Source organism: Falco cherrug, chromosome 2 (genome assembly GCF_023634085.1).
Source record: "Falco cherrug isolate bFalChe1 chromosome 2, bFalChe1.pri, whole genome shotgun sequence".
Lineage (NCBI taxonomy): Eukaryota > Metazoa > Chordata > Aves > Falconiformes > Falconidae > Falco > Falco cherrug.
Window position 1 is genome coordinate 29,693,406 of NC_073698.1, and position 12,940 is coordinate 29,706,345.

General features: G+C 43.1%; 1 protein-coding gene and 1 long non-coding RNA gene across 2 annotated transcripts in view; one reads left to right on the top strand and one right to left on the bottom strand.

The window, feature by feature from the left end:
- The window catches only part of WDFY2 (WD repeat and FYVE domain containing 2), a 68,283-nt gene that overhangs the window by 16,219 nt on the left and 39,124 nt on the right, over positions 1 to 12,940 (bottom strand). The window contains exons 3-4 of the mRNA XM_055701474.1: positions 12,851 to 12,924; positions 5,633 to 5,687 (exon numbers count right to left, since the gene is read on the bottom strand). Of these exons, the coding sequence (XP_055557449.1) occupies positions 5,633 to 5,687; positions 12,851 to 12,924 (129 nt within the window). The remainder of the gene's footprint in view (positions 1 to 5,632; positions 5,688 to 12,850; positions 12,925 to 12,940) is intronic.
- The window catches only part of LOC129735322 (uncharacterized), a 38,898-nt gene continuing 33,034 nt past the window's right edge, over positions 7,077 to 12,940 (top strand). Inside the window, exon 1 of the long non-coding RNA XR_008730811.1 lies at positions 7,077 to 7,380. This is a non-coding gene — a long non-coding RNA (uncharacterized LOC129735322). The remainder of the gene's footprint in view (positions 7,381 to 12,940) is intronic.

The following is a 12,940-nucleotide window of genomic DNA, read 5'->3' on the forward strand; positions in this document are numbered from 1 at the left end:
AGGGCTTGTACCTTTTGCCAGAAGTACTGCCTGTGGATGGTGAAGCAGCTCTCTCTGGCAGGTAAGGAGTAGGCTTTGAAGAAATATGTACGTGCCAAGAGGTGGAAGGGGTGTACGTGATAGCTTTGCTTATCCTCCCTCCCCAAAAAGAACTTTCAATTCAGCACTCTGCTGTCCACCTGCAAGTGCTGCGCATATTAGCTGGTGCCCCCACACACATGCTGATGGCAGAAATATCTGAACCAAGTGAAAGGGCACAGTGGAGGTCATCTAAGTAAGGGAAGAAAGAGAAGACAAATGTAAATAAAAAGTCCTTGTCATTTAGAGGGAATTTGACCCATGTAAGGATTAAAGAAGCAAAATGTCAGAAGACTGGAAGTTGATAGGGGAACAAGGAAGAGGTCTGGGCCCTAGGATTGACACAGGTTCAGGGCTGTGAAACAGCAAACAAAAACCCAGCTCCTTCATCCATGGAAGGTTTGATCACCATTTGTGTGCAAAAAAACTACTGGAACAAGTGCTTCCAAAGCTGCTCACTGCAACAGCAGTGACATGGAGAAGGGAGGATGAAGGGTGAATGTGGTCACAGTACAGAAAAAGCCACAACAAGCAAAGCTGTGCCAGCCACCATGAGAAGAAAGCCCATGTGCAGGGGAAGATTATGCTGTACAGAGGGTAGAGAAGCAGCAGACAGGAGAAGTGAGCAGGTCCACCTGCAGCTGGATGGTGGGAGGGAGCAGGGGGGCTGCACTCCTGCTATGAGAAAGCAGCAGCAAGCACTGTGCAAAGAGCAAGCTGGAGAGAGAATAGAAGGGCTGTGCCTAGAGAAAAGAAGCTGCAGCCAGGAGGTGCATGCTGAGATGTCAGCAGCCAGAGCGCAGGGGAAAGGAGGCTAGGTCTGGAAAGCACAGCCAGTGCGTGGCTATGCACAGTGCAGGGCAAGAAGCTGTGATGGGTGAAAGGGAGGGTTACAACAGTGAAAAGCAGCAGCAAACACTAAGAGAGGTAGAAGCTAGCAGTAAGAAAGAAAAACTTAGCATGTGCAAGAAAAGCACAAGAGAAGAGGCTGTGCATAAGGGAAAGCAGAAGTAAGGGTACTGTGTGAGCTGACCTGAAAGCAAGGAGGCAGGGGGACACCCTCAAAATGGGCAACCTGCAGAAAGCATAGGGCAGAAGCCGGTCTACAAATCCTGCTTGGTAGAAAAAGCACATGTTAAATAGTTGTTTGTTTTTTTTTTTTTAAATAAAATTAAAAAAGCAGGAAGTGTTACATCATCCAGAGGGGGCATGGACTGGAAATGTGGCCCCTGGCAAGAAGGTGCAGTTGCAAGGAGCTGGGTGGAAAAGGCTGCACACAGTGGGAAGCGGCAACAGCCATACGGCAGGACCAGCTTATGAGCTGCTTGAGGTGGCTGGCAGGGGCTAGAAGCGGCAGGACCAGCTTGTGAGCAGCTTGAGGTGGCTGGCAGGGGCTAGAAGCTGAGGCTGCTGAGGGAAGGGGAGGGTTTCTTCAGCACCTGTAGTCTTGCAGGAATGTGAGAGGAGCTGCCCGGGGAAAGAAGTTGCTGTGAGCGGAGGTTGACCGTGCCTGCAGCTGGTGCTATAGCTGAAGAAGAGGGGATGATGACAGTTATGCAAGACTGACACAGAATGAAGTTTAATCTCCCAGAGCGTCCCAAACAGCACCGTTCAAATGCTTGCACTACCCCTCCTCACGCAAGGGAGGCCAATGCCCCATGACCCACTGACTCCTCACTAACACTGTGTCACATCCCCAATCTTGATGTTTTGGCCCCTTTCAAGAAACAGGAGATTTCAGAACTCCAGACACAGTGTCGCAGCAAAACCTGCACGGAGCATGTCCAGCCACATGTGCTGGTGGTACTGGGCCACCGTACAACACCGGATCTGGCCGCAGACTCCTGCCAAGACCATGTGCATAGGCTGTACTTTGCTGTCACTCTCTGTTACTAGCAGATTTCACAGACATATTCATGGCTTTTCAAGACACAATTAATGTTCTTTAATAGCTACAGCAGCTTCAGCTACTTATTATAATACCTTGTGGGAGATTATCGATAGCCCACCAGTCACTGGGCAAGATGCTACTTTTAACAGCACTCTTGAACATTTGCAAAGCTAGCACACACAAAACCAGCCAGCACAGCTAAGCTAAAGCCCCCTTGTAGGCTAAATAAAATTATTTACTCCCCTAAAATATTTTTTAAAAGAGGCCTTACTTGAAAACTTTAAACAAAACCAACAGGTTTTAGAAGTGAGGTTTTTAACAAATGAACCACTAGAAGGCCAGCATACCCAACAAAACTACGTGTTCCTTTTAAATTATGTTTTTCCCTGCCCCAGCGCTTTGCCAGGACGCTTATGCCAATCCCTATACCTCAATACAGCTATATGAGAAAGGCGATGGGATTGTCCACAGTAGTCCTCCTGGACCAGGTGAAGAAGGTTCATACATTTGATCATGACATGCCTACCCAAAGGACTATGTGGCCCTCCAAGCATATTCTCCAAGGGAGTTCGGTGGACATGGGGCTCTCTCCTCCTTGCCCTGTCCCAGCAGCACTGCTGGACTCTGGCCCCAGTAAGCCCAGATCCAGTGTCCTGGATGGAGGCAACTGTAGCAAGAGTAGCATGGAAGTGCCTACCACTGCGTGATCCGATGGAACCACGGGAACTCATGACTGACAACAGCTCCCAGAGATCTGACTTTCACAGCATTTCCCCAGCACCCCAGACCTCCAGTACAGGTCCAGCTGTGCTGTGCTCCCCCACCAACATGTGGTATGAAGAGCAGAGAATCAGAGAGCATGTCTCTATGGATGGGATGGGCTGACAGGAGGCACTGTGCTGCAGAGCAGCAGGCAGCCTCAGGTTATCAGTGTACTGCAAACAGTGGGGAATCTCTGCTTTGTTTTCCTCCCTTGCACGGTCAAATACCTGCCCGCTCAACTGCCCCTCGGGACTTTGGGTGACACTTTCCAGTGGAGCTGAGGCAACCCAAGATTGTTCCTGGGTTGCTGTAACTTACTCTGTGCCATGTCATTTCTGGTCCAGACAGAGGAGCAGCCCAGAGGGGTTTCTGTAGTCAGCATGTGTAGCACTGCTGGTAAGCTGGGCAGAGCATGTCTTCATGCAGCAGCTCTCCTCCATCCCTGTGTCCTGCCTAGCTGCATTATGGCAGCTGTTGACCACTGTTCCAGGGGGAAAGTTTCCTACTGAATCTTGTCCCTCCTGTTGCAATGAATTGAAACCCATCTTTCCCCCTGTCTGGTTGCCATCTCCATTTGCAGCACTAACAGCAATCTGCTTTCCTAGCCAGCAGCAGGGGGAGAAAAAAAAAGATAAAACAGCATCTCCAACAACATCGGAGGGCATATTGTTCCAAAACCAAACTTTTGCCCCCATGACTGGCAATGTGCAGAACACCAGCCCTAATGCTTCTTTAACCCTTGCACAGAGGGGATTACTATAGAGACACCCACACCTACATGATTTTTTTTCCGCTCCCCAAACTAGGTCACTTGCACACTGCCACTATTTTTTTAAGCTAGGGGAATAGAGTTTTTATCAGCTTAAACAAGGAAAAGACCAAACATCAAACCCCAGAAGCAAGAGAGGAAAATGTGAGGGACACAGCAGCAGTGAGTGTCGCTCACACTGGCTTAAGTGTCTGAAAGCAGACACCGTCTGCTACCAGCGAACACTGTGGTTTGGACTAGAACTGAAATTATGCCTATTCTGGGCACAAGTATTGCTTCTCTTGCCCTAAAATAAGTCCACAGCTTTCAGATAAAATCTTCCAACACATCTAAGAATCCTGGCACAAAGTGATCCAAACTGATCAAAAACCTTCCCACACTGAGACAGGCAGTCTAGGAAGGTGACTCCAGCTGGGACTCTGGTCAGTTCTACCACCTCTCTACTGGTGTTAATGGATTCTTATTAGAGTCTTCTGTTGTCCAATGTTTGGGGGATGCCACCTGGACTCCTGGGATTCATGCACAAGACAACCTGTGGAGGTTCTCCATGGCATCTTCCTATCCAAGGGCCCCCTCCAAAGCTCTGCAGTAGCAGCACATCTGGTAGGCTGCAGCAGACTGCCATGAAAACAGCCTTTATTTTCATTCATTTTTTCTAATTTTATGAGGGGTGCTCCCCAAGCCTTGGGTGGGCTGCCACAGTCAACTTCCTATTCTGCCATACTGCCAAGATGTATGTTCCCTCCTTCCAAAATTTTCAGCCTTTTCCCAGAAGAGCTCAGCAAGAAAGATGGTCTCATGCACACATTGTTCTGCATACAAAGAAGAAAAGACTTCAGCTCACCCTTCCTGGGCTGCAAGTAGCCTGCAAGACTGAATCCAAGCATGCAAATGGATGAGCTAATAAGAGAGAGGGGCTACAGAACAGTCAGTAGGACTTAACCAGTGCAACAACCCTTAAAAATGAAACCGAGGTGCGTCAAACTTTAGGGATTGTGGAGCAATCACAAATTCGGATAACAAAGACTGGTACAGTCAGACTGCAGAACTCTTATTTAAGATTCACATACACATTTTATCATCATTGGATATTTTTCTCCAGTTTTTACAGCTAAGAAAAAATGCAGGCATTCTAGCTTGATTTTACAACACACCAGGCATTCATGAAACAGCCGAAGTAAAACGCTCAAAAGCTGATGCATGTTAGCTGTGCTCTGCAAAAATCAAGATTCTTGTCATACCTTAACATTTAAATGTTACAAAGTGATCCCCAGAGCCTCCATTTAGAGATTTAAATTATCCTCTCAACATTTCAAGGTATAAAATTCAAAATATATGAGTGAATACATATTTTAAAATGTACGTGGGAAATCTCAAGCCAACATATCAGAGGCTTCTATACAGAAACATAATGCTTCGCATATATTATACCATATAACATCATACTACGTCTTAGAGATATAAGAATAAATTATCTTAGAGATAAGAAATTATCTTATCTTAGAGCTAGAAGAATAAATATTTGCATGTATTTGTTACTTTTGTAAGAATACCTGTCCCAAGCAGTGTGTCCTTTAGAGGTTTGAGAAGTATAAATAGCTAGGTTTCTTAAAATATTACATTAGTCAATACCAGAATGTATTAGAAGAGATATGGATTAGCATTTCTTGACCTTTTTACCATGACAGGTATCCACTGATAATCTTGAGATTACTGAAGCTGACAGTTATCAAAATATAACCAGACTAACCCCAAAAGCTACAGTCCTAAATGTTTCACCCTCAAAGATGGGTTAATTTCCTAAGTTGTTTTGTTAAATACCCTGGATGACTAAAGATTAATACTTATTTTCCCCAAAAACAGTCTGGATTTTGGACAGTTTGCTCAAGAACTATATTCCAAAGGAGCATTTAAAAGGAAAACAGAACATGAACCAGCTTTTTAAAAGTCTTGTAATCTCAGAACAAAGCACATTATTGATCTATTGATAAAACCAGCATTTACATTAGTTAAAAAAAAAAAAAAAAAGTCAATCACTGTAAAGGAGACTTCTCTCCATTCACACTCCTTAAGAGAACATTAACAAAAATTAATGACAACACAAACCAATTAAAATTGATCATGGTTCTTACCCTGGTAACTTTTCACTAATGTCATCTTGTTGTAATCTTCTGATAAAATGAATTCCTGAGGGTAAGGAAAGAAAAAACAAAAGAAACAGTGCTTAGAAGTAGAAAGTGTTTTGGAGTGTTTTCATTTTAATTCATTACCAAGGTAAACTCTCCCTTCTTCTTCGCAACCACAGTCCCGTCTAATTTTTGCTAATTTTGAGTACCTTCATCTAAAAAACTAAAGTATTTCATTTTTTAAAGCTTCCTAAGAAAAAACATCACTAGTGCTTCTGAACAGAATGGTGGAGATAAAAGAGGAACTATTAAAAAAAGAGGTCAAAAAAGCTGACAGAAATGACTGGCTATGAGCTGAGGTACCAGAAAATGAGAGACCTCAGGTCTGGCTCATAGCAAACACCTATTGCTTGGGACTGACTGCGCAGACACCTGCATGTGTACACAGCTATGTGTGCAGAAGCATGCACGTGTGTATACACATGTAGCCATGCATGTTTATACACCACACCCCAACCTGAACACTCAGAAAACTCAATAAAAAGGAGCCCCTTGAAGTTGCTTAGTCCAAACTAGGTACCAATAACCCATGATGGGAACACATTTCAGGTTTCTGTTGAGAAGTCTCTCAGTGCTTCAGACAAACAGGAGCTCTGACTTTTTCCCCACTTGATTTTATTCCACTATTGGTTAATACTTAATTTGGTGTCTCAGAAGCAGACGTTCTTCCTTTGCTACTGCTTCGTTGTGGCTAACAAGCAGTTGTGCGTGGGATGGAGAGTGGCTTAGCATAGGCTGTGGCTGCCTGGGGAGAGATGTGTGGTGTGACCAACCTGGCTTGCTTCTGCAAGGGAAGAGCACAGTTATGGGGGGGCCTGGTGCTGCACTCCTGCTGCTTTGGTGCTACTGTTCAACCACCGATATGGCTTTTGCATGAGGAAATGATGAAAAGAGCAGCTAAAAGTCTGCACCGGAGCCTCAGCTCTTGGAAAAAAATCCCTGTCATTAAATTGACAGCACCTGGATGTCCCTGCCACTCATTTTGAAAAGAAGAATAGCTCAAAGCTGGGGAAACAGAATGGCCGCAACAAAACTCCTCCAACATCTCTCTCGAGGATACACTCAGGCAAAGGGTAGGCTCTGTGGCACCACCGCATGAATTAGCTTTCAAACTGCTGTCAGGTTTCTACATGTGTACACCACATACTTAGAGCAACACAAAGGAAAACTGAGGAGTGTAAAAACACATCACATTAATAATTTATAGCAAAATACACAGAAATTCCCTGAGCTAGTATACCTAGGGGATAGAAGTAGTAAAACTTAACTCATTTGATCGGAAATAGAGTGAAAAAAAATAAAAGAAACACTACAAACACAAGGTAAGTAAAATTGTAAAGCACAGAGTTGCAAAATGTTCATGTATAAACACTGCCAAACACATTGGGCAACAGTAGAGAAGACTGGACTTGAGCACCCTTACAGCCTACATTTAAGGCAAACCAAATGTTTAATGCAAGAGCATGAGAAGACATTCTAATCAGTGAAAAGCCAGTATTTACCCCCAGTTTCCAACCTGGAATTTTAAAAAAAGTCACTCTGCATTTTCTGTGTCATCACTGTGGGTAATCTGCATGGCTTTCCAGCACCAGGATTACCCTAACACATCATTGCTACTGCTTGGCACCAAAATGGGGAGGCTACAAGACCCATCTGTGGAACATCCAGAGATCTCAGCTTCCAAGAAAACAACTGTGAGTGATTTGACACAGCTATATATTTTGCTGTTTCTAGGTTTCTGTTCATAACTTAGTTATAACTAAGTTTTCTTGAATTGCTCATCTTCCTTTCCTTAACCTGCTCTACCTCCCATTAGCTTTCCCCAGCAGCTAAGGACTACAGCAGGGAGTGTTATTTAAACAGCAGTAACAAATCAATTAAGTCAGCTGGATTTCTATGCTAGGGTCACCTTAATTCTACAAACCACAGAACATTAAAAAGCTGCTATACCTCCCTAGCTACTTACAGGGAAGTGGTTTTCATTACCCACTGCCTGAAGAATACTAAACCACCACATGCAATGCTTTGCTACAAAGCCTACTTGAAGCAAGACCCTTTGCTATGAATGCTAACTTTCTGCTGTTAAAGAGAAAGGGCCTCAATTGCTGTGACACATGGTGGGAGAATATGTCTGCCTTTCCCACCAGTTTGATTGTCCCCAAGTTTGCCTGTGGTGGCACACAGATGCTGGTGACTTCAGGTGGGACGAAGAGCGTGGCTTGTATTCTCATTTTTCTTTGCATTTTATCCTTGATAAATTTGACATGGCCATTCTGTTCCACGATACGAACAGTCCCACAGTTTCAGTGGAAGTCTGAAAAGGCTTTTGAGTCTCTTCGTTATAATACAGTGAATCAAACAGAACTGCAGTTCATAAGGTTTACCCAAGTATTGATTAGCTCTGTATGCTTTAGTACGAACTACAGCTATGCACTATAAATACACCACTCCATCCAAGGAGATAAACAAATACAGGACAAAATAAACACAGCTCCAATTAATGTGAATCCCGGATATAATTTTTTCTTCCCTTACCTCCCCCTCACCCCCCCCCCCCCCCAAGTCTTCTTGCTTCTCATTTTCTTCTTTGAAAGCATATAATCTGTGATGCATTTTCTTGTTTCGCATTTTCTGATCTTTCTCTAGGTCTTTTACTCCCTGCTTACCTTTACACTGTCACGTGTTCTTCCATTGCACTCATCTTCTCAAGGCCAAATGTATTAGTTGCGTCAATAGACAGGTATTTTAGCACAGGGCACCTTGCTCAAGAAATTCATGCCCTGCTGCACATACATTGTGTCATCTGCACTACAAAACCACCGACTACATCTCCTTAACATTGTACCAGCAGACACTGTTGTTTGGGTTTTTTTTTGTTTTGGGTTTTTTTTTTTTTATTCTTCCATACGTAGATGTTTTGCTCCTCTCAAAGCTGCTGGTGCCCAATTCTCATTAGGCAGCTTTTTGGCTCTTGTTAATGAGCTAGGAAGTCTGAGGTCACCCACCCAGCTCAGTTGGTGCTTATTAACAGAACACAGAAAGATTTCAGAGTCCTGTATGAGCCCTTTTGCATAGGAGTGGCTGGGATCTAACAGAGTGCTAAGATTGGCAAAACCAAAATCCCTCCTTGCAGGGATTAAAACCATTTTTTCTGGCTCTGCTCTTCAGAGGTTCTTTTGGAGCTACTTGCTACCTTTTCTACCATACTGAAAACGTTAAGTGATTAGTCCTGACTGTTTCAGGTAAGCTTATTATTACAACAGTGGCTTGGTACCATGAAAGCCTTCACAAAGCATCTTAAGCATCTGAAAAGACTGTCCAATCTAGTACCCACTATTGTACAAAGACTCAGCTGCACCTTCACAGAGCACATCTCCTTCACTCTGAAACATACACACCCCCCCACAAACTTCTCTTGAGCCCAAGACCTCTGTAAACCATCCTGGAAATACTATCAGCATCTTGTTTCAAGTTGCTCTTGTTAGGGCAAACAAAACCCATACTCAAGTGTGTGCCATTTCAGAGCCCTTGGCCATGGGGATAGCTGAGGTGGCTCAAGGTCTAAGGAAGACACATGCCTTTCCAGAGCTGCAGGTGGATGCCAAATGATGTATTCCAAAATAGCATGAGACACCTCTGCTTTGGCAACTGAATCAATTTCTGAGAGTTAATCATCTTTATATACTACCCATTCACAACCTAGTTCCCACCCAGGGAATTTACACTCTGTACTCTGATAGATGATGCCACTTTGACAGCATGCTGCAGGTCTCCTTAAAGACTTGACTTCATCCTGTTAACACAAGTGACCAACAGCACTCTCAGGCCTTCCAGAGGACAAACTCACTTCAGAAATGCAAGAGAATGAAGACTTTTAAATCTACTGTTAGACCCTACATCCATGTCTGTTGCAAAGAAAGCTCTAGAAAATTATTACAGTGTTTTCACTTTATAAAGTAAAAAAAATGAGAGATGACCGACACCATCATGTAATTTTCTTGAAGGAAAAAATAATAAGTTTCCCACAGTGGTAGAGGCATACATCAGCAGGTAGAGCCTGACTCAGACTCAGGTATTCAAAGTATTGTTTATGGTCAAACCTGTAGACACCTGCAATATCAGATGATGTGGAAGATAAATTCCTCTTAATAAGTACCATCCCTGAGGAAGAATTCTGAAGGGATTATTCTGGTGCCCTGTTGTTCTTCTGGCCCTGCCTGAAGCATGTAACAGCTTCTAGACACAAGCACGGTCAGCGAAAAAGGTCAATTTAATTCAGCTTCAGCTACCTAAAAATTAAATTCTTCATTTAAATGACCCCAGAAAAGGGGAGAGAGACATCTGCAATTCTAAAAGAGTTTCTAGGGTAAGTAACATTGGTGTCTCCAAAGGAGATTAATCTCTCCTCTACTGGCTCCAGAACCTAATGATTAACTTTATCTAGGAAGCTAACATCCAGATGGATGAAATTAGGTGAGGAGTCTTGTCTGTGAAAGTCTCCTATCTTTTGCAAGTAATGGATTTTTCCTCTGTTTCTTCTTGTGGTATCTTGAGAGGCCTGCACCCATTAAAGCATGCTTTTCACCACTTCACAGCAAGGAATTTGTGACCATGATAAAGTCTTTTGGCATCCAAAAGGGACCTCAGGCAGTCTTTTAGACATGAAGTAACAGAAATGCCATTTCTTCTCAAAAAAGTTTCAAAGTGGAAAAAAAAAAAATCATAGAAGCTTTTTTTTCCTGCTTTTCAAGCAAAATGCTATACAGTGTTTTGCTTAAGAGAATGGTCTACTGTGCTGCACAAATATTTGTGCAGCCCTCATGTTGACGAGTTACAAAAGGTTGAAAATCTCTTCCTCTCTATAGAAGCAAAAGCTGTCAACCTATTTCACAAGGAAAGGTGGCCATACAAGCTCACCTCATGGTGGTTTTGCAGGAACATCTGTGACAATAGCATTGCTGCCATCCTCAAAATGCACCATACACGATTTCCAAGGTGCCAGGCTTATAACCAAAATCCATAGAGTTTATAAACATTTCATGTAAAAGAAAAGGCAGTTCTACTTTCTTATCCCCATTTACATCTGCAAGCAAAAGCAGTACTCCCTTGTACTGCAAAAAGATTAGTTTGAGATTATGTGGCACTCCCACAAGTATTGTATCACCTTACAGCTCTTGCCAGGATTCTTTTTCTTCTACACAGTCAAAGTGAAGAGGCAGAATGATTTTCAGCATTTTTTTGGCCCTGCACTCAGTCTACGCAAGGGTGCTGGGCATTACCAGAAGTGCTAACATGGAACAGCTGACTAATTCCCAAATATTTCAAGCTACTCAAGTAAATTGCCTGTACTTTCCCTTTGAGGGCCACACAATTAAAAATCAGGGCACTAAGGTCACCTTGCTGCGGTAAGTTCCCTTATTCTGTAGCCAGCGTGCCCTGCTTGTATATTCCTCTGCTAAACTAATCATCATAGCTGTGCCCAGGAAGGAAAATTTATTCTTTCCTCCAGAGGGTAGTTGTAACCCACTTTGAAGTACCAGGGGATTTTCTCTTAATAGCCCAATATTGCTGAGATTTGAATAAGGGGCTACTCTTGCTCTTCTGGTTCCCACCTCCACCACTTCTTGTAGTACATGACAATTATGGCTTCTCTTACAAGCCTTAGTTTTGCCACAGAAGGAAACATTTCATCCAACTTCTGGAAGTTTGTGGAGCATATTTTCTGCACCATCCTCTACCACACAACTGTCTGCAGCTACAGGGACTAAATTAAGCAACAGAGACAAGACCTTCCCCTCTCCCATGTACTTGTATCCAGAAAACTGTGAAAAGCAAAGCCCAGCTTAGCAACAAACAATCCACTTTAGACATGCCAATATCTACCTGTAAGTACCCAAAGTCACATGTCGGTTTACCACCTGCATATCTCATTTACCTTCTTTAACTTCAGAATGGAAAATACTTGACTCCATTCAGGCTCAAGTACCCTCTGACTCTTCAAGGCAAAATTCCCTGAAGACAAAGGACACATCCCTTCCGTCCTGCCAGAGTATTTAAATACCTTATTCACAGTCGCCTTCACATGCCTCAAAGGCCTAGTGAAAACAAAAGTGCCTAGTAGGACTGGCAAATTACAGCTATTTCAGAGAGTGGGAAGGAGGGAATTTCAAAGGTGCAGAGAATTCTCTGGCAGCTGTCCCATCTCCTAGACACAAGAGGAGAAATCCCCTACAGGCACAAAAAATATCTCTGCTACTAGCAATTAATAGCTTTATAGGTTAAAACCTTCACATCTTTGATACAGCTTATGGGCAACAACTAAAAGGGTCACGCACCCTTTGCTATCTTGGCTTTAGTGCAGGCAGCTGCCCTTATGTAAAGCTGCAAACGTGCATTCGGTTATAAAGCATGTAAGGCAGAGACAACAGCAGTAAAAATCCGAAATGATGGCAATATGATCTTAAACTGGAAGAGGAGTCTATTGATGAAGCATAGATGAAAAATAGCTCTCTTGACCCATGACCCTTCCACAAAGTGATATGGCTCTTTACTCATCGTCCCACAAGAAAAATCCAATGAATAAGGTCAAATGCTACCCTCTGTCCCAGATCTAAGACAGACTCTTGTTTTAATACCCTGCTTCCTCTTTCCACACACATATCTCTCAGATATTCATGAATCAAATCTTTCAGCAACAGCACTGCCAGTTAGGAGCAACTCCTCAGATGGAGGTGAGAGGAAAACAAAATCTGAACCCTGAAGTTTGGAAAAGCAGCTAGATATGGAGCAGAAATCCACCTTCTGCCACCCAGAAGATGATTTTTTCCTCTTAGTGACTGCTTTCAGAAAACTTTAGTATGGTACGATTAACAAGGCACTCAAATTTAATAAAACAACAGCTGTTTTTTGGCATTGTTATTTTTAAGAGATACGCAAATTAAGACAGTTTGTTGAGATGCCTAATAAATACTGTAAACCCCATTCCATCCCTTTGTGGCAGTTGGCAGATTATTATGAATTTCATCCCATTGTCTACGCTACAGTTTCAGTTCCACTAGCAGTAAAAAGTCTATCTCCCAAACACTAGAAAAATACCTTCACCACATCACACATATACTTCTCAAAAGGGAAGCATTTCAACTAGAAATCTTTGGATGTACTTACTGAGATTGTACCATTGTCTAGACCTATGGACAGCCTTCTGGTTTCCGGGTTAAAAGACATGCATGAACATGGAGCTGAAAAAAATGAACA